At 41.3% G+C, this 21,028-nt stretch overlaps 1 protein-coding gene across 1 annotated transcript in view; it reads right to left on the bottom strand.

The window, feature by feature from the left end:
• Positions 1 to 20,059, bottom strand: part of CNTNAP5 (contactin associated protein family member 5) — a 287,941-nt gene extending 267,882 nt beyond the window's left edge. The window contains exon 1 of the mRNA XM_086750483.1: positions 19,905 to 20,059. Coding sequence (XP_086606609.1) covers positions 19,905 to 19,980 — 76 coding nt within the window. The 5' untranslated portion in view covers positions 19,981 to 20,059. The remainder of the gene's footprint in view (positions 1 to 19,904) is intronic.
• Positions 20,060 to 21,028: the final 969 nt, after the last annotated feature.

Here is a 21,028-nt window from a genome sequence, read left to right as displayed (position 1 = left end):
TAGGAGACATGCCTTTAATAACTCCCACATTTATTCCTCACTTACTGTGCTGCCACCCTTTCATCAGATCAGCTTTCTCCCATCATTGTTTCTCAGCTCATTATTCAACATTTAGCTGAACTGAACTGCATTTACCACTCATTAGGTATTTCTGAGCCAGAGGTGAACATATGATGCAATACTTCTCGTATTTCATTGCAGCTTGTTATGTGCTGTGTTCCCATGGTTTAGTGGTATGTTTAAATTTGGCTTTCAATACCATCATTGGGAGCAATTTGTATGACTAGCACAAATTGCAAGACATGAAAGATAATGTGGAGCAGCAATAGGAATCTCTATAGCATCACCTGATCAAGCCTGCATGCAAAAGTGATGCTGACAAATCTCCAGTCACTTTGGTGATACAAGGCTGAATCCACTGTCTGATAAAAGGGATCCAAGTCCACTGCTATTAGCAGGCTAAATGGTAGAGACTCCTAGCATGGTGATATGCGTTACAGAGACAGTAAAATAAACGTTAAAGAACAGAGGAGGAAAAAGAAAAACCTGCCTAATTTCCCCAAGTTTTTGAATGGTACATTTCCATTTGAATTGAAATTTTAATGTTTAAAAAAATGGAAAAAGGTTTTGAAGTGAAAAACAATGATCAAGTCTTTCCTTCCTGCTTCTCTATTTCTCTCCCTCCAAATGGAGAGACTCATTTTCTTTTTAAACTACTCCAGCTCTGAGAAAATTACAAAGATAAGAAATGAAAAAGGGAAGGGAGGGAAAGTAAGGAAATAAAGGGGGTAGAAGAGGAAGCCTAACTGTTTAGCTCTTTGAACTAATAATAAACCTAAATGAGAAGCCTCCTTTTTATTAACAAACCAAACTCATTTCTCAGTAACAAAAGTTTTAATTTGAACTATCAAACCTTTGCATATAAAAATACTTGGAGACATGCTTAGCCTATTTCTCTGGTGGGGCTCTGTGCACTGCAGAAATAATTCTCTCTCTGCAGCTTTTTCTTTGCATGCATTACTTCTTTTAATGGCTTTTGGAGTCCACATCCCTAAGAAGGGGCAAAAGGGGATTTAAAATTGTCTCTGTCTCCTTCATATCTCAAATTACTTCTGAGATAGTTCTCAGAAAGGAGTCACACAAATCCACTTTTTTTTTTTTTTCAGCAACATTCACATGTAAACTTCATCCTTCTCCTCAGTTTTCTACTGGGATAAATATTGCTTTGGGACCCATTGTGCTGTGGGTATCTTCAGCTCCAGTCATGGACTCTGAAACGAGGACCAACGTCTACAGTAACATCTCCCAGACCTACAGGTCCACAGACTTTATACTAATACTAGTTAACCACCATCCTTCAGTCTCCAAAATATACTGAAGCGTTAGTTTGAGTTTCATATGGAAAACAGAGGTTACATAATATACAGGCAAAAAAATATTCCAGGTTTCATATTGATTGCTTTCTATAATTCAGATGGCAAACAGTTAAGCTGCTCTGTGATGTCTGTTTGGACAGTTGACTTATTAGAGAAAAAGTTTTAGAAATCCTGCCACCATGCTGTTTTCTCCTTACCAGAAATGAAAAAAATTAAGCCATCGCTGACCAAGCATCACACTTCAGTGTCATCCCTGGCAAGGTGAGTCTGCCAAGACACATGATATAGGACTGGAGATGAGAACAGGCAAGGTCAGATTAGAAATGCTACAAAAAAAGCATGTTTGAAACAAGAGTCTGTAATATGAAAGATTTATGGCAGTAACTTCAGATACCAATTGAAAAGTATTTCTGAGTTCATCCTACACCATTTTTCTTGATGGCACATATGCACACAAACCACTGGAGGAGATGCTACAGTCAAAATAACGCAAGTGGATTTGTCTTATTGGCAGATAGGAGTCTTGTGCAGCTCCCTGTAGAGAATGCAAGGCAATGAGCTCAGGGATGAAAAACAAGATACTGTATAAACCCAGAAAAGCAAGCATGAGAGACACCCCAGGGTAGCTGTGGATCATTTCACTTAAGCCCTGTGTTTGCCAACAAGAATGAGCAAAGTAAGCGGTGGGATATTTACAACCAGTATATATGTGGATACAGCACAAGGAAGGGTTCTGGCACAGTGCATCCCAAGTGCTGTTTCAGGGCTCTTGCTTGTTCTTTGATGTACAGCGTGTCAATGTGTTGGTGTAGCGCGTGTGTGCTTATGAATATTCATGTGAATCTGCTTGGTTTTTATTGTATTTTCACTATTCTGCTGTAGTAACTACTTTCTCATCATGAAAAGGAGAATTTTGTGGATTTTTTAACATGATGGTTCAAACATTAGTATCTGTTTATTTTTCTTAATAGTTAACCTTGATTATATTCTATTTGTAACCATGCTTCTTCATCAGAAATCTGATTTATATATTCATCTATATAAATATGATACAACATGCTAAATGTTTTTATTTTATAACAGTTCCTCCCTAAAAACAAGAAACTTCACGTGTTTTATGAAAGACGCTAATTATATATAGCTTTATAAAATAAGCCAGTTACATTTAAGGAGAACCAAAACCCATGTCCTCCTATCCCGTGAAAATTTGGATCTTTAATGCTTGTTTGTTGTCATTCCATTCTCCTCCCACTCCTCTCTAAAACAGAACATAAAATGAAATAACAAAAATGGTTTGCAAAATAAAATAAGTTTTGATTCAGGTTGTTGGAAGATAAGAGGAACAATAAAATACTAACTCAATAAACTGAGTACCTTTAACGTTATGTTAAAGCATCCCTTGACAAATCTTCTGTGGCTTGACTGATTCAGCATTTTTGAGGGGGGGGGGGGGGAAATAATGCAATTAAAGCACTACCAAGCCACTCTCCCTACTTCTGAAAAGTATACAGGAAGATCCAGCAGAAGCTAGGGCATAGAATAAATTGGTAATTTGTTCAAGCCCACACAAGAAACCTCTCTTTTCTTCTTAATGATGTTGTTGTCCAGCTGGCTTACTAGCTGCAGTAATTTAAAATCCTTATTACTGCATAAGACAACCACAGTTTTCAGAGAGGACAAGTCTGTAGACAGCATATTTATGCCTTAGATTTAACTGCAAAATCTTTTAAAACATTCTAATCCCATGAATTCAAAATTTAGTATCCGAATTTTTTTTTTTCAGATGAGATGTTCAACGCAACAAGTCCCACAGAAAGGCTCAGGCTTTGCTTCATAAAGAGGCAGTAGAAGAGATATAAAGAAACTCTCTGATCTCCAGAGAAGCACAGTATCTTCTATTAACTCTGTACAGGTTTTTAATATTTTTTTTGAGCATGAACATCTGAAAGTTGCCACATAACCTATACATATATTTAGTTGTAGATATATTTGTATATAAACATATAGATATGTATGAAGTGTACTTAATTACCTGTGTATGTTTAGATACATATACACACTTATATCTGTGTGCAAATATAAAAGCATTCAAAGGAAATTGGAATTAAACTTCGAACACCAGGTTCTACAAGATTTTGAACCTCGTGGCTTGGAAGAAAGGACTTTCCAGAGCCAAATAAGCAATAGATATAGAGGAGAGATGCTAGATTGAGGGAGATAAAGCAGGTTCTACTGTCTTTCTGGGCTGCTCGTTCAGCCTGAACATAAGCAAACTTGATCTGCAGTTTGAGATAAAATTACATATTTTCTTTCTTCTAACAGGGGCTGTGTCTCTTTGTTTGGAAGGCAGTTTTCCTGAAATGGGGAGTATTACTGATGTTTTCCATTATTATATTAAAATACCCTCACTTTCCCTGCTCTTTCTGCTTTATGTAGGCTTTCACCACAAACCAACACTTCCCATCTGGTCAATAACTTCTAATAGAAGAAAGGCAGGATTGTATGTTTCAGCATGACATGGAGTGGTTGAAAATTGTATCTGATCTTGAGGAAGGAGTAACAAGATCTGGACACGGGCTGGACTGCAGAAAGCCAGGAGAACCTATGGTGGTAAGCCTGAAGAACCTATGGTGGTAAGCCTGAAGAACACAGAGGACAGTGATACTACACTTAAGTGATGAGAACTAGAGAGAGGAAAAGCAGCTCACCATTTGGTTTCTTTGACTTTGACACAGACTAGTCATTGAATCAGAAGGCTGAACAGAATAAGCAAGAGGACAAGAGAGAAAGAAAGAAAAAATAAAAGAAAGATCAGTACTTGCAGCGTGACTGAGGACAAGTTGAAAGCTGGTGAGAGAATCAACTAAATGGCAGAGACAGAAATCAGAGCACATGGCCTGCATGAAGGTCCTTCTGAGTGTAATCTTTCTTCTTACCAGAAAGATCAGCAAGCTCTTCAGCAGAGGGCTCAGAAGGTGTATGGGTAACTAATCATCCCTTTCTAGACAACTTCTTTCGTATTCTTAAAATGGGGCATAATCAGTACAAAGAGTCTACATCTCACAGCACAGAAAAGTATCTATGCATGAACTGTATAGTGAAACAGGGACAGTTTAATAGCAGATTCCTTGAGCTCAGCACGTTGTCTTTTTCCTGGTATTACAGAGCATGAGGGGCTCATTAGCCATCATTGAATGAGAAATGATTGAAAGTCACAAATTAAAGAAACTCTTAGAAAGGATTGCATGCAAGAGTCAAATTCCTAATGACTCATCTTTTTTTTTTAAAAAAAAAAAAAAGTTGTAAATGTCTGATTAAACAGAATATTGAAGTTACTCAATCTTAGAAAATTATTCCCTCCCTAAAAGAAAACAACAAAAAAAAAGTATAATGAAGGCAATAATAAAATATAAAAATTGAAATGAATTGAATTCATCAGGGAAATGTTTGATTCCACCACCTAATTTTTCGGTTTTATTTTAGTAATTGTAAGGAAACGGGTTTCTATAAAAGCAACATCATCTAAAAATATTATGCTGTTCCGTACAAAGAGATGCACATTTACAACTTTTCTGTTAAAATGTCATATCTAGGTAAATGCACATACTGGACTCCATAGAATGATCTGGACATACCTACTCAAGATCAAATGTCAAGTGTTCCATTTACAATAGGAAATTGTGAATTGAATAGTCACCAGAATTCAGGAGTGGTGTATTTCAAGGATTTGCTCTCTCATCATCAGGGCTGAGCATTCTTTATTTGATTTCAAAGTGGAAGAACTAACATTTAAATGATAGAGTGAAAAAAAGTTAAATTCCCCTAAAAGAAGGGGAATGGAAAGGATTTATTTTCATCAGCTCTACATAATTTTCAATTTCAGAGTCTATTAGGAGGCATAAATACTTTTCTCCCAGTTGAATCATTCTTGTTTCTGATACACTTTACTGAAACTTTTGACTTCAGTAAGCATACAGAGTAGTCATTTCATTTTACCATTGTGCTATCACTTTTCTAAACGATATGCTAAGAATTAAATCCTCTGGATTCAACTGAAACATGTTTATACTGTAAAACCTAACCTCAACAGTCCTAATGAGATTCTGTAGCCATTTGCTTTTCAAACTACAAAGGCAGGTATTTAAATGTTAAATAAACAGAGCATCAGGCACAGAAACATGATGTGACCTGGAAAATTAAGATAATTTCCCAAGCATCCTTAGAAACAGCACTAGAAATGCTTTTTCACTTGTTCTTTCATCAAAACTGACCAACAACCTTAGAAAACTATTCAGCCGTTTCTAGAATACATCCATCTGAGACAAATCTTTTACTGACCTGTAAAATACCAGTCCTCTTCTGTATTCAGAAAGGTCTTTTCTATTAAATACTTATTTGACAGACACTTGATTTTACCTGCATTTCAATATTTGAGGGACTCAGCTTTTAATCTAGCTGAAGTGATACCACAACACCCAAGTAGCTTGATGTTGCAGCCTGCTAGATCTCAAGCCTTTGGCAAGTTAGTGCAATTGAAATTGCTCTACCCAGAAAAAAAAAAGAAATGAAGGACAATTTTGAGCAAGAGCAGTAGGGAAGAGCAGCCATTGCTGACTGTGGCTATCAGGAGGGGGAAGACTGAAAACAGTATTTAGTGCAGATGGGAAAGTGCAGACTCATGAGACAGACCTATTTCCTCCTTGTTTGCACTTCAACCTGTTCCATCGGCAGCCACCAATTTTTCCAAGACTCTGGCAGAGACAAAATAGATATGACTTATTATTCTGAATTCCCCTTGAATCTCTTTTTAATTAAACCATTCCTTCCCCCAGGGAAGCTTAATCAAAAAAACAACCCATCAAATTACTGACTTAACATAGGCAGATTCGCTCTAAGCCTTGTTCATTTGCATAGCTGATGACTGTTTCACTTTGTTTTGATCTCCTTGGTCACTTCAGTGAAGGAAGTGAGGCTATGTGTTTTGTGCTGTTTATTCATAATACTTACGCTAAATACGAGCATAAAATTTATTTGCTAGCGTCATAGTTTAGCCCCACTCAGGACTAAGCTACGCAGTCTCTCACTCACTCCCCCTCACCCTCCAGTGGGATGGGGAGGAGAACTGGTAAAGAAAAGGTGGCAAAACTCACGGGTTGAGATTAAAAAAAAGTTTAAGAGAAAAACAGAAGAAAACAAAACAGAGACAGAAAACAAACAAACCTACCCAAATAACAGAAAATACTGAAGAACATAACTTACAGCACAATAGCTCACAGTGGATCCTGATGCCCAGCTCCCTCCCAAGTAGCAGGGGTCTCCCCTCAGCACCCTCCTCACTGATATACTGAGCATGATGTCACATGGTGTGGAACAGCCCTTTGGTCAATTTGGGTAGACTGTCCCAGCTGCTGGCTGATTAGTGACCTATCCCAGATGTGTCCCCCAGCCAGAGGTGCCACCAGCTCCAGTTCCTCTCCTAGCTCAGGGGAAAATTAACTCTATCCTAGCCAGAACCAGGACAGCTACTACATGTAAAATTATTACAGAAGCAGTTTTTAATAACTCTGATAAAACTGTCATGGAGTGGGATAATCATATGGTTGCATTTGGCTTTAAACACACTAGTGCTAGTCTCAAGCTTTGGTACTTTGCACCATACAATAGCCTCAATTAAATAAATGGACTTATTGATTAACATAGTGCTTTGGAATATCATAAATGACCACCACCTTCTTTCATATAGTTAGGCTCAAAAGTAGGTTACAGGCACATGAAGGAGGAGGGTTTTTCCATCGCTAGTATTTCCTAGTTGAAGAAAATCTACAGGTATACATAGATTATGCATATCTAAGAAGAACTAAACTTTGCTACCTTCAATATCAGTTTAGCAAGTTTCCTATTTCTTAGTTAAGGGCTATTCCAAAAAACTTTTCATTCCTTCATGGTTGAAGGATTGGTTTACTAGTCCCAGACTAGAACAGTCTGGCTGTTCTATCAAACTAGCTAATTCCTCAAAGACAAAGGCTGCCACGAGTCAGTGACATACTTACAAACACACTGAAGGAACAGAAGACACATTTGTATTCGTAGGTAGTCTTTAGAGAAGAGACTTCACTCTTATCATCACTGGCTTGAAGGGATCCTCCCACTAGGATGAAGACCTTGTGCTTCACATTTGCTAACAGAAAAAAAAAAAAAACAAAAAAACAAAAACCATTCCTACCCTGAAGGAGTCTAAATCAATTATTCCTCTCTGTGCATCTCATGGAAGAGAAGAACAGGCATTTCCAGCTGTGAACTGTTTTTCTCCCTGCCTGAACACTGAATTAAATGCCTGTCTTGGAATTTACAAAGCTTAACTTGGACATGACTTTATAGATTTGCTCTAAATTTCCCCTAAGCCAAGATTATAGTTTTCCTTATTGTAAGAAATAAAAGGGAATAACCCTTCTCTTGTGCAGTTCTTCTAGCTGTCTCAGGACAGTACTTTATAGTCATATTTAACTGGTTATTATTCTTTAACTTAACATGAACGCACCATTTCCATCACACAATTTTAGTTTAGCACCAGCGCAGGCAACTCAGTGCAGACTTACATGCTCTTGCTGGGAGATGCAAGTTAGCTCTACCCACGTGCCATATAGAAATTACTGGAAGGGCGCAGTGCTCAAAAAGAGAGTTTTGTTTTCCTGGCTCACAGCCAGCTTCACACCCACAGCTCTCACACTGAAGGCTGCGTAACTGTAGATTTACACAAAGATCCTAAAAGTTGCTGTATAAAGACCCCTAGGGAAGAGCCAGCACGGCTCCCAAGGAGAGCCAGCACAACCACAATGGTTTAGAGACGCCATTATTTGTTGATGCAGTCAGTACTTTTAAAAGAAGTGTGCTAACAGCATTACTGCTTATATTAAGTCACTGCCTAGCATAAGGGCCTCTTTCTCTGACCCCTGTTGTTACGTGTAAGTCTGCATACACTGCAAAAGATGAACGCTTAGCCCTAATGAGATAAACCAGGAAAACTCAACCTCAAAGCAATTAAACACATCACCTAACGATGCCCAGGAAAACTTTCAATAAGTCAAGCATCAAACCCAGGCCTTTCAAATTTGAAGGTGGTGCCTCTCCCCTAACACCCACACTTTCATCCTAACACTTAGGGTTTTTATGTTAATTTTCATATGCTACATTTTTCAGTGCAACAGAAAAACAGATAATTGCACTTGTAATTGTGGTGTTCTGTTGTAAAGTCTGTCAGGTGTTAGAATACTGACCCCAGTGCCTGTGCTAATTAGATGGAGTTGCAAAAAAACAGACACTATAAATTAGATGCTACTAAGGTTGGAGGGGGGGCGCGGTTGGAGAGGGTAGGAGGAAAATCTGTTCTGCTATAGCTCTGACTCACTGTCTGCTTGTAACCAGAGAAAGGCTGTCAAATCAGGACTTCCTTATTTAATTCAAACAAGCCATTGATGTCCATACCCAATAACAGAATTGGCAGGATTTGGATCAAGCCTGTCAGAGGAAGTGAAATAACATGGAATTGCTGTGAAATGGAGCGAGTCATGGAGGTTGATACCTCCTTCCATAAGGTAAAGTGGAAAATGACTTATGATTTAGTTAGCAGATCTTTTTTCTATCTAGTCTACTGAGGTCTCAAGAAAGTAGACCACCTCCTTCATATCCTTGCCCAACAAAGCCAACTGCAGCTCCTGAGGAGATGTACAGATGAAAAGCACACCTCCGTTGCTTGTCTGAAAAACATTTTGGGCTTTTGCAAACACTCACTGATGAATGTGGGTAAAGGAAATTGTAATCCAAACCCATAATGATACAGTAAATAGACTGCATCAACTCATGCGCAGCCTCTCTGGAGGAGGCCCCAAGGAACAGTACCAGCTACCAGATGCAGATTTCAAAAAGAAAAGAGTTTATAATTTGCAAACAAATCTAATATTATTGTTAAAATGTCTAATGTTAGTCATTTTAGGGAAATTTGGAACTCTGGCATGACTGACAGTACTCATTTTCAGCCTGATTCAGTTCATCCTTTCCTCCCCGTAATACCTGGTTCCAGCCTATATGCTTCACAGGAATGGTAGAGCCAAACTCTTTAAATTCTTCAATAGCTTTCCTAGAGCACAGAAATCATACAGTAGCTCTCCACCAGGAAACTGGGCCAGAAAAAGGAAATGACTCAATGCATTTCTTCAGAGCAGAGAGATAGGGATGGGAAAAAAATGGGAGATATAATTTTAAAGTGTATCTATGCAGACTTTTGTACATTGTCATGAGAAACCTCCTGTATGTAATGTTACTAACAGAAAGCTAGCTATGTGTATTCCAGGCTGGAACAAGCTTTCATCTATCCACCCAGGAGCACCGGCAATGTGCGTTCGTACCTGCCTGGAAGACAGACAACCAGGCATACCCTTGGATTATCAGCTTTTCAGAGCATTTGAGATGTTTTCTGTAATGCTAGTAAGAAATCATTATCACAAGGTCATCCTATGTGTTATAGTGGCTAGCATTCACCTCAACTCAACAGAACAGGAGGACCTAGGAAACAGAACACTTGTTGGTAAAAAATGCAAGGAAGAATGCAAAAGGGTGTGCAAATTTAATTTATTATATTGTCAATAAGTTAGATACAAAGTTAGCGTAGAATATAACAAAAGACCAGGCCAACGCACTCTCAGGAAATGTACTCAAAAGGAGCAGCAGCCATCAGAAAAATGAATAGCTCTTTGTACTAACAGGTGCAAACACATCTTGTATTGCATACATTGCCAGACAGGTTTTAAGGAAAATAAATTTCACAGGAGAACAATAACAAGGATTTACACACTGGATGAACTGACTTCTCAGGAAAAGATGATCTGAAATTCAAACACAAGTCATTCCCTTCATTTTCAGGAAGTTTAGACCAGGTCCTAGATGAACTGAGCCTGCACAAAAATTCAGTGAATAACTGTCCTAGAATAATGAGAATCAGTATTACATATAATATGAGCTCTGCACTTAAGAAGCAGAGCTGGGAAAAGGGAATTTGATAATCTATAAATATTTGAATGCTGCAAGCTACATCTGATTGAAATTCATCAAATTTTCATTTCATTTTCCAAACAAACAGTCTCTGTGAAAAATGCCATAGTTGTTTAATCTTGCTAAGGTTGCTGAAGGGGGTTCTTCCTCTAAAATTAAAATGCAAACTATTTTGATATAAAAATAAAAAATAATAAACCAACACAAACCAACTCCTCTGAATTTGGGAGGGGCAGATAGGAAGAAACCCAATGGCACTCTTCTCTTTGTGTAAGGTTTCTCTTCTCCCTTCTCTCTGCTCAGTGTCCACATCAGCAGTTGCACCAAGGGTAGGGCAGCCTACAGGTAAAGTGCCCACCTAGAATCCAATGCATCCAAGTTCATATTCTGTTTTTTTCAGAGACTTCCTAGGTAGCTTTAGACAAAATGCTTCAGCTCCTCTGAAGCACCAGGCTCTGTAGAGACACCAATGCTCCCCCTCCTGCTGACATGACTGTCCAGGAGCAGATGCCCACCAGCAGATTATCTGACTATGCAGCATCCTGTGCTCTGGCTAGGAGAGGTTCACTGTGGGCATCTTCACAGCCACGTAGAGGCCACGAACCCTTACAGTTACTGAAAAGCCACTATCATTACTCACAGAGGTAGTTTCCTCAGGATTATTTAGAATAGCAGATGCACTACAAGGGCTCCCAAGGCCAGATTTAGAGGACCATATCCTGTGAACAGAAACTCCCTCTCAATTTTGATCGCTATTTCTGCTGGTTTTAGCTTACCCTTTGCACTGTGGAGAATGAGTGCTCCTTAGCTTGTTATCCTGTGGGGCAGGCATTTCTCAATCTATTAAATATTTAAACCTTCATATAGCAAATAATATTGCTAACTTGTTTGACTTAAATTATACCCTACTGGCAAATCAAATTAGAGAAGATTTGAGTAAATCTACCTTTTAAAACAAAAGCTGATTTTCTCCATGTTCAGCCATTTGTGGGATTAACTTTTTTAATGAGTTCTTATGTGCACAGTGTTTTTGTTTTCATGGATACTAGAACAGAATGAATTATTCATCGGGGAGAAAAAAACACCAAAGTCTACAACATGCATTTTCATAGCATATTTAGTCCCTTTTGTCCTATTCATAAATCAATCCTGATTACTACAAATGAATATGTTACTCCTAACGGTTCACGGATGACTCAGTTGGACGATTCATTCAGACTTTCTCATTGAGTGTGTTAGGAAGCTGCCACTAGTAATGGGAAACTGGGAGAAGATCCTTTGTAACCTCCCCTTCTTTCCCTACAAAGAACAGATTCCATTTCCTGCTCTTTTCCTTATGTATAATTTTGTAGACACACTAGATATGCTCCAGTAAAAAAAAAAAAGCCATTTGCTCTCCTGCTCCAGTGATAAATTTGCATGGAGGGAAGAAATATGGCCTTATCAATGCTCAGTAGGTTGTTTTTATGAGCTAGGAGGACAGAAAGCAATGGCTCATAGTATCTACATCAGAAGTGGAGGCAATTAAGGCCCAAACATAGGAAGATATCACCGAACTAATATGGGGATTACTACAGCTATGTCACTGGTGACATAGCTCACAAGGTATTTGTCTCTGTTCCTGGACTGCTGAGGAGCTGTCATCAGTGAAGAACCATTGTCATCGAGGAACAATGCCTCACCATTTAGAGCAGGAGTAAATGGAACTTGCCAATTCTTATCCAGGCAGTACAGCATTTATCAACACCTTATTGCCCAGCTGGGAACAAAGAGAAGATCCTACCCATTTGAAAATTATTATTATTATTTACTACTCTATTGGCACATAGTGCACTGAATAGTTTTAGAAGAAAAAATTATGCTCCAGAATTCCTAAGGGCCAACACTCAATCCTTCTCAATACACACAACAAAAAAGAGAATGAAAATGTATTTATTTCCTTTCCAGTGCAATTCTTACTGTGCCACAATGGTTAGTATTGAATACCATTCTGTTTCATGTGTTGGAGCTCTATGCTAAACTCCAATTACCAATGTCAAAAGGGAAGCATTCCCCAGAACGATACCATAGTTATTCTTTACAGTTTCCACTGCTGTGGGTGTCGCTGAATATCTGAGTATTTCTGGGTACCAGGCTGCAAGGAACACAGTGTGTCCCACTGCAACTCTATGCTCTTTTATCCCATAAAGATCACACAGATCCCAGGCAATTAACAGTTTGGAAAAGAGCGCATTAACACCCACCACTAAAAACCTTCTATAGTCTAGAATGGGATGGAATGAGCAATTATAAATTTAGCTTTTCCTTGTTATTTCTCTTACTAATCCACATAACAGTGATGCTCATTAAGAACACCCCTTAACCTCAAATTGGAGTTGTGTTGTCCAGCACTCAAACAGTGTTGGCTTGTTATGAGCTAATTGTTGGTATAACATGTCTGATGTTGGCTATGACAGGAAGGAATCAGAGAATCTTGCCAGCAAACCTCCAGCACCTACATCCAACTTATTGTTAAACCAGCCTCTATGGTCAGGAATCTGGACTTCCCTGGCCCAATACAAGCACACCAACACAATCCTGGAGCTGAAACAACCTCCAGATCTTAAATCACAATGATGTTGATGAATTTACTTTAAATTTAGTTACTTAAGTAATCATCACTCATGAAAACACAGAAATCGTTTAGCTGCTGTTATCCAAATGCAGTTTCAATTAGGCTCAAACTGATGGAAAAATCTACTAGTTCACTTAAAAACGCATTTGCACCCTGGTCACTAGAAACTTCCTCCCATTCGCAACACCCCACCACACAGGGGTCTGATTCCAAGCCTGACTCCTCTCTTTGATTTGGCACATGCGTAGGATGAGGACAAAAGTTACACTGATACGCTGCCACTGATATAGAAAGAGACTAAGATACTAGTGCCACTTTTGCCATGTGAATAATTTCTAGACATTTCTTTCTAACATGAAAGCCTTCTTCTCAACAATGAAACACAGTCTCCAAATATATATACAGTGTCTGAAAAAAAGAGTTAGAACAAGCATCTCTCTTCCAAAATTATTTCCACAGACAACTTCTGTCACTGAAGAAAGAAACCTTTTTATCACAGATGTCCATGAACTCATGGCATCCTGTTGCCCTGTCTGTAGCACACTGCTGGTATTTGGTGTTATTAAATGCCTGTGCAGGTTGAAACCTCTGAGGTTGCACTAGACTGAGGTTGAGCACTGGTGAGGTCACTATTACGACAGAGAAACACTGGATGAAATAAAAGCTACCACTATCTTCAAGATCACTTTGTTTCTCCGAGCTCTATATCTTATTTTCAGTTGAAGTACTACAATTGTACATTCAAAAATCAACTCCGCAAGCTTTTAATTCACAGGTTACAAAACACAATAATAATTGAACCAAACAATAGTCTAATAGCCACTTATTATTGTAAATGTGTAGGTTCATACAGACTTATTCAAAGTCTGTGTTGACAATCTCTGAGCACAAACTTCTGTAGGAAATGGACCAAGTTATCCGAGTTCCCGCAGGTTTGTAAGAAGGTTTTGCCACACAGAGGCAAAACACAGCCAGAAAAATGGGATTTCCTCTCCTGGAATACAGATCAGGCAAGATCCTTCATGACATTTACAAATGGCTTCATGCTCTCTCTTTTACTAAGTTACATTCCTTTATCTTTGGAGCAAATACCAGCTAAAATCTGAAACATTTTCAGCATGTCTATTTAGAAGGGCAGTTAGATCACCATACTATGAACTACCAATTTTTTTTTAACTGCTTAACAGAGCAGATAATTAAAATTAAATAAATCAATGTTTTGGCATCTCTTTTTTCCTCTAGATTCTATATTATATTGTTTTCATCATTTAAAACATCATCAGTTGCACTGATCTAGTGAACAGATGGCATTATCAGCCCACAAGAATCTGCACAGGGCAATTAGAAAATTCAGAGACAAGATTAATACAAGGAAATTAATTATCAATGATATCAGTCCAGTACTGCATACAAAAAATTTCTTGTTTTCCTCTGACTCTACAGAGACATGCTAATAGGTCTACTGATGCCTCCTGCTTTATCAAGTGATGCATTCAAAGCTTCCAAGAATTGCTTGTAATTTTAAACCTTTATTACATCAGGATTACGCTATTCTCATCCCCTCTTTCTTGCTTTGTGTAGAGGGCGTTTAATTAAGACTGAAAAAAACCCAGTCCACGTCTCTTAATTACACTTTACTGACAACAGTAAGAAAATGTTCATGCAAGTCTACCTGTTCTTTTCTCTTTTGCACCCTTCCTTTCTGCATAAATCCAGAAGAGATGTGTCCAGCAAGAGCCGCATCCTACAGACATGACGCAAATATGGCCCTTCTTCCATTAAGGCAGCAACACCCTGAAAAAGTGAATGCTACAGGACCAGAATATCTTTCCCCCAATTCTGGGAGCAAAGAAACCCAGCAGAATCATTTATTTAAAAAGAAGCACTGCAGGTTACCTGATGCCCTGTGTAGACAGCTCCCTGCCTGGAACGCTTGGCAGGACTCTGGAGGCTGGTAAGCTAAGGGAAAGCAGACACGTACAGAGCCTCCGTCATGTGTGATGCTGGCAGACTGGCAGATACACCTGCAGTTCTGTGCTTCTCTCATTCTCATGTCTCTCAGAGCAGTGGGGGGCGGGGGGGTAAGACAGCAATTCAAGTTTGCTAAGTGAGCTGAAACCTGTCATATCTCTAGAAAATGCATTTTGGGGACAAAAAAAATACTAAAACTCTCCCACTGCCTTCAGATTCTTATTCATTTCAGTATTCAGCTATCTGAACTCCACTTGCTTCAAACAGCAACAGAGGAAGAGGAGGGAGGGGAAGAGGAAACAGGGAGTAATCCATGGATTTAGAAACAATTATACATAGCAAGGCAAATATGAATATGATCTAACAACAGAGCATGGGACATGATTGCACCATATGGGATTAACTCAGTTGACCCCAAAGGAGTTATTTTAGATACTTAAATTTATAATCAATGTGAGAATCTATCTCCAGGCTTGTTTATGAAACACAGCCTCAGTTTCCTATTGGTAAAAGAATGATTCTAGTTTACAAAAAACATTCACCAGTCCTACACTTACTGAGGTGCTGGCAGAAGCCTGTACTTGTCATGTGCTGGGAGAGCTTCACAAGTGTGTTGTTCTACTCAGAAACACCATATTTTCCCACTTGCAGTCTATACTTTGTACAAATGTACCAAGCACATTGGAAAACAATTTGTTCTTGCTGTTAATCTATATGAAGAATCCTGCTGCATTTGCATGACATTAAGAGAAAAAAAAAAAAAAAAAAAAAAAAGAAAAAAATGTCCAAGCAGAAAATGTATTTGATACTGTGATTATAACAACCCTGGATAGATTCCTGTGGGCTGGCAATGCCATCTGCCTAATGAACATAGAATCCAAAGACCATTCCAGTCCATGGAAAGATCATCTTTAAGACTGATTCAAAGCCAAGGAGCGCTAGTGGAGTCAATCTGATTGAATGCTAGATAATGACAGACATGCAAGAGAGGCACAGATCAGCAGTGGGTCTCTTGAACTTTGCCATGCCAGGAATCTCAATCACAGTCTTTCTCTCAGGAAATCTCATTATTCTGTACCATTTCCTCATTGTTGCATCTGAAGGCATGAAGACATTTGTAGATGTTTTTCTCCCCACATGGAACTAAAAGGAGCAAAGCATGCCTGAATACTAGTCTCTTGTAAAGAATATTTAAGTATGGGAGCCGGAGGAAAAGCCAGAGATGTGTGTCTGATCTGCTTTACTCAGCCTGCAAGCAAATGAGCCGCAGACTGAGATGAGGTGATCCATATTCTACCTGCTTCAGCAGATCTCTTCAAAACTTAGCATTTCTGACCGCATGGGTAGAAAGGTCACTGTTTAACAGACCTCTTGCCTTTACCACAGCTGACCCGACAGGTCTCATTCGTGCTGTTTTAAGTCCCAAATACACATACTGATCTTGATGGCCTCAAGTATCCAGAGTCAAATTTTCTCCTGTAAGTTTTCACTTACACTTGTCTGACTCCTGCACAGTTACCATCAATTTAAATCATTATAAAGGAAGACTAAAATCACAGTCAAGACTTCTGTTTTCTTCAAATCTGAAAATATATTTTTTTCTATTTCAAAATAAATAGAAATACAGACACACGCTACCTACCTTTTAACTGAATAGTTATTAAAGACAGTTGCCTGCAATGCCAGATCTAAATCTACTGCAGAGTAGTGGACCATACACTGACCATATATTTCAATAGGAAGTTCAATAGGAGATCCGATTCTCCCACACATTGAATTTCTGCAGCTTTGACTGACAGTCACAGCCAGGTTTAAGTGAAAGGTTTGAAAGTCTCATGATCAGGTAATAAGTGCTAGTGAACTGTGATAATAAATACTAGTGATTCTGCAGGAGGAAGAGGAGGCTGCGTTCAGGAACAGAAACATGTAATAATTTCTGAGAATAACTTCTGCGACAGAAGTTAGAAGGTGCCACTTCTCCAGATGGTGTTTGAATCTGCCACATCTTTCTGGCCATGTGAGACAAGTCAGTCAAGAGAAATATAAATAAGAAAGGGGGGGCATAATATGTAAAATTACAATAGCAAACATTTCTAAGATACATGACACCAAACGAGGTGGAGGATCACTAACCAGGAACGCTCCTGAGATTCTTTAATTCTTTTCTGCAGCTGCAGAGTAGCCCTGAACTGCTATGTCAAAGTAGTTGGGGAATACATAAGTTCATCTCTCTCTTAATATTTTCACTATTCCTCCTTCCCTCCAATTTTAAAAGGAAAAAGAAGGAGAAAAATGCATTAATTCAACAACTGGAAATACAGACTTACAAAAGCCACTGATGTTTACAGGTCACAATACACTGTTAAAGGGCTGTATAATTTGTTATATAACGGGCAAGGTTTTGTGTCTCCTTGTCTGTGTGATGAAAGTAAAAGTTGCCATTACCCAAGACACCATACGCAACCCATTTCCAACGTCACGTATATGGCTATTTATTCATTTTCTAGTAGTTAGTGTCCTGGGGAGAAACCCTATTGCCACTCTAGTTACCTAATGTAATACATTATTGCAAAAAGCAAAGTGGGAGAAGTTTCTTATGTTTTATTAGCATTTGGTAATTTTGATCTTTGTAATGATATCTACTGACCCCTAGCCCATAGCTATGTTTCAAAGCAGCTTCTTTAGCAATTCTTTGTTTAATTAAAAACTATGACCAAAGAGGAAATTGGAATAACATATCTCAGTGGGAGGAAGATTTTGACTTACTCAGGATTTTTACTTTACAGAAATTAAATAAAGGAGAAAAATAATTTTCAAGAGTTTCCTAATTTAGAAGAAAGGGAAAAGAAACAAATCAGATTAATGTCATGTTAGATATTAGGAAGAAAACTAAATAAGTTGCATTCTTCCTCACAGAAGCTTACTCGTCTTCCATTGTAAATATTGACCCCAGTTCTGTTCTTGTTTGCAAAACCTGTCAGAAACAAGCCTGTTGAAGCCATTGTATCTATACCAGTATAGGCATCTGAATGCAATTCCCTTGGCCAAATTGCTCAAACTGAGGAAGGCACAGAAAAAAATGCTTTTCCATTTGCACTTCAGCTTTCAAATAGAAGGACCTCAGTTCCTGACAGCAGCTTGTATTGAAGGTTCCCATATGCAGAATTTGGTAACTTCTTTTGGAAAGTCTACTGAGTACCTGGGAGCTCAATAATCCTTAAAAGCCCATGGCACTTTTGTGTAGCTATTTAAATATACTTCAGGATACTTCTTCTAGGCACATAACATTCAAGATTTTTGCCCATATATAAGCTTTCTTAGTCCAAAACTGAGGAAGGGAGCACAGCTTCCCTGAGCTCCAACATACAGAGATGATTTATTTAAGAAGCTGATGAATTTTCATACTGGATGCAATTATTGAGGTTCGTGCGCGCACACAGATACCTTCACAGGCAAATCTAACGAGGTTTCTAGGGAACTTGTAGCTATTACAGATTCACAAGCTCCTTCTCTCAGCTCCTGGGAAAGCACTTACAGCTGATTCCAAGCTAATTCATTGCTCAATGAATAAGTAAAATCTGTACAGTATAATAAAACCATTGATCATTATGCTTTTAAAAAGACTGACTCCTAAATATTTAGGAAGCAGTGTGTATTCAACGGAAATGTTTATTGGCACTGGGAAATTAAACTGTCACCCGTGAAATAGTAAAACTCATTAATGCAGAGTTTCTTTTTAAGTGTTAGGAATTAACTTTATGACTGCATCAGTAATGGCAAGCCTCAGCCTTAAATCGCCTGCCATTTAGCGTTCGCTAACGTTATTAAAACATATTAACCGTAATTTAATTGACTGAAAATTTAAAAAGGGGGGAAAACATAGGAAAAGGAGGAGAAGGCTGCCCGCCCGCAGCGCGGTGCCCGCTCGGGGCGCCGGGGAAGGCGGAGGGGTGGGGGGTGGGGGGGCGGCGCGCGCCGCGCACCCCAGCCCCGGGCGCCGGGACGGGGCTGGAGCCGCCGGCGGGGCAACAGCGCCCTCTAGCGGCCGCCGTGCCCCGGCGGGGCCCCCACCGGCCGCGCTCTGCCCGTCGGGCCGCGTCCGCCGGGGGAGGCCGCGCACCGCCGGGCCCCGCTCCCTCTCTTCCCCGCGCTCTGGCAGCGGGGGTGGGGGTCACGGAGCATCTCCCTCGGCCCCGGGGCCCCCGTCTGCACGGCGCTCAACCTAAGCGCCCGTAGGGCCGGTGCGGCACTGCACGGCCCGGTGGCCAGGGAGGCTGCTCTGACGGGCGCAGAGACCGCTGGCACCGCCCTCGGGGCCAGCAGCGATGCCTGGCAAACCTACGAGGGGATCTCCCGAGGAACGGGCAGCGAACGGCTATTTCCCACCCGGGATGCTACGGGGGGAGCGGGGACGGCCAGCGCGCCCCGGGACCCAGCCGCGCCCGTGGGACCGACGGCACCCGCCGAGCCGGGCCGGGGGAGGATCCCCGGTGCCGCCAGTCTCCGCTCCGCCAAGCTGGAGTGAGGCTGCGCCCGCAAAATCCCGGCGCCCCCCGACTCAGGTGGGCAGGACCCACCCGCTCTGTCCCCGTCCCGGCGGGCAGCTGTGTCAGGGCGGGCAGCAGCCACACCGGCAGAAGGGCAGAAAACCGTGAGGGGAAACCAGCCGGCGGCTCCCGTTTTCCTCCACGGCCGCAGCGGCAGGACGGCGGCGGGCGATCCCTCCATCCGGCCGCAACTTTGCATTTCTGAGCTCCGTTAGCCCGCCGGAGCCGGACGAACTTTCTTAGAGGTCACGTAGCAATAACCCCCTTCTCGGGGAGTTTTTGACCCCCCCCATCTCTTCCTCTCTGCCTCCGCCCCAACCCCAGGCAACTCCTTGAGCTTCCACTACTCACAATTTGTTGCAGTTAATCCCAGGTGCCAAAAACTGAAGAGCAGCAGAGCGAAGCCACTGAGGGCTCGGGAATCCATGTTCAGCCCCGAAGGGGGAAGCCGGCCGCCCGCCTGTTTCCCCCGGTCCCGGTCTCCGAGCGGCTCTCAGCCTCTGTGCGCTCCCGCTCCCTCCGCTCATTTACTCCATCCGGCATCCAGGCACTGCGGGCGGGGGGCAGCCGGAGCCGGGGGCTCCGTGGGGGAGCCGCTCCGAAGGCCGGCGGCAGCGCCGAGCCGAGCTAAGCCGAGCCCAGCCCAGCCCAGCCCGCTCCCCGGCCGCGGTAATTCACCTTGCGAGCTGCGGCTGGGAAGCGGCAGCCGGGCGCTGGGCACCTCCTTATAGGCGAGAGCCGCGCTGCTCTCCACCTCCTCCCAGCCCCCTGAAGTCACTCCTCCTCGCCTTCCAGGGAGGATACTGGTTGCAATCTTCACGCGTTGTTGATAAGCATCGGAGTCACGGAGTAAATCAGATGCCCGGAGGAAAAAAAAAAAAAAAATTAAATCTTCTTTTTTTAAAAAAAAAAAAATTTCCCCTCCTTTCTCTCTCCTTTGGGTACCGCTATGGCTGGAACATTTTTAAAGAGCCCCCAGCTCATTTGTCTTTTTGCTTATAAAAATATATGTTATATACACATAAAGTATAGGTGCATGTCCCGGCACATACAGAGCCTGACAGGCCCCAGCCCTGCTCCTGGGGCTCAGCCTCCCCCCGGGGAGCAGGGATGGAGCCTCGGAGGGGGCTGATGCTTGATGTACTCTCCTGTCGCGGCTCATCCAGGGCCTCCCTCAGACCTCCTCCAAAGCAAGCAGATATGACCCCAAGGGTCCAACAGAGCGAGGGAGCTTTCTTTAATGCCTCCCGCCCACCCGACGAGGAAGGCGGCCCCGGGATTGGGGACCGGACCAGACCGCACCTGCTCCTGCACCTGCTCCTGCACCTGCACCTGCACCCAAGCACTGCAACCCCCTCCCAGCTGGCGATGGTGATGCTTGACAAAACCGGATTTCATGACTGACTGACTGATCGATTGATTACTCAGCTGCTCAGCAGCCGAACAGGTCAGGATTGTCTTCTAGAAGAGGTGAA

Source organism: Chlamydotis macqueenii, chromosome 6, assembly GCF_036417535.1.
Source record: "Chlamydotis macqueenii isolate bChlMac1 chromosome 6, bChlMac1.mat, whole genome shotgun sequence".
In the NCBI taxonomy this organism is placed as follows: domain Eukaryota; kingdom Metazoa; phylum Chordata; class Aves; order Otidiformes; family Otididae; genus Chlamydotis; species Chlamydotis macqueenii.
This window is presented reverse-complemented; position numbering and strand designations above follow the sequence as displayed.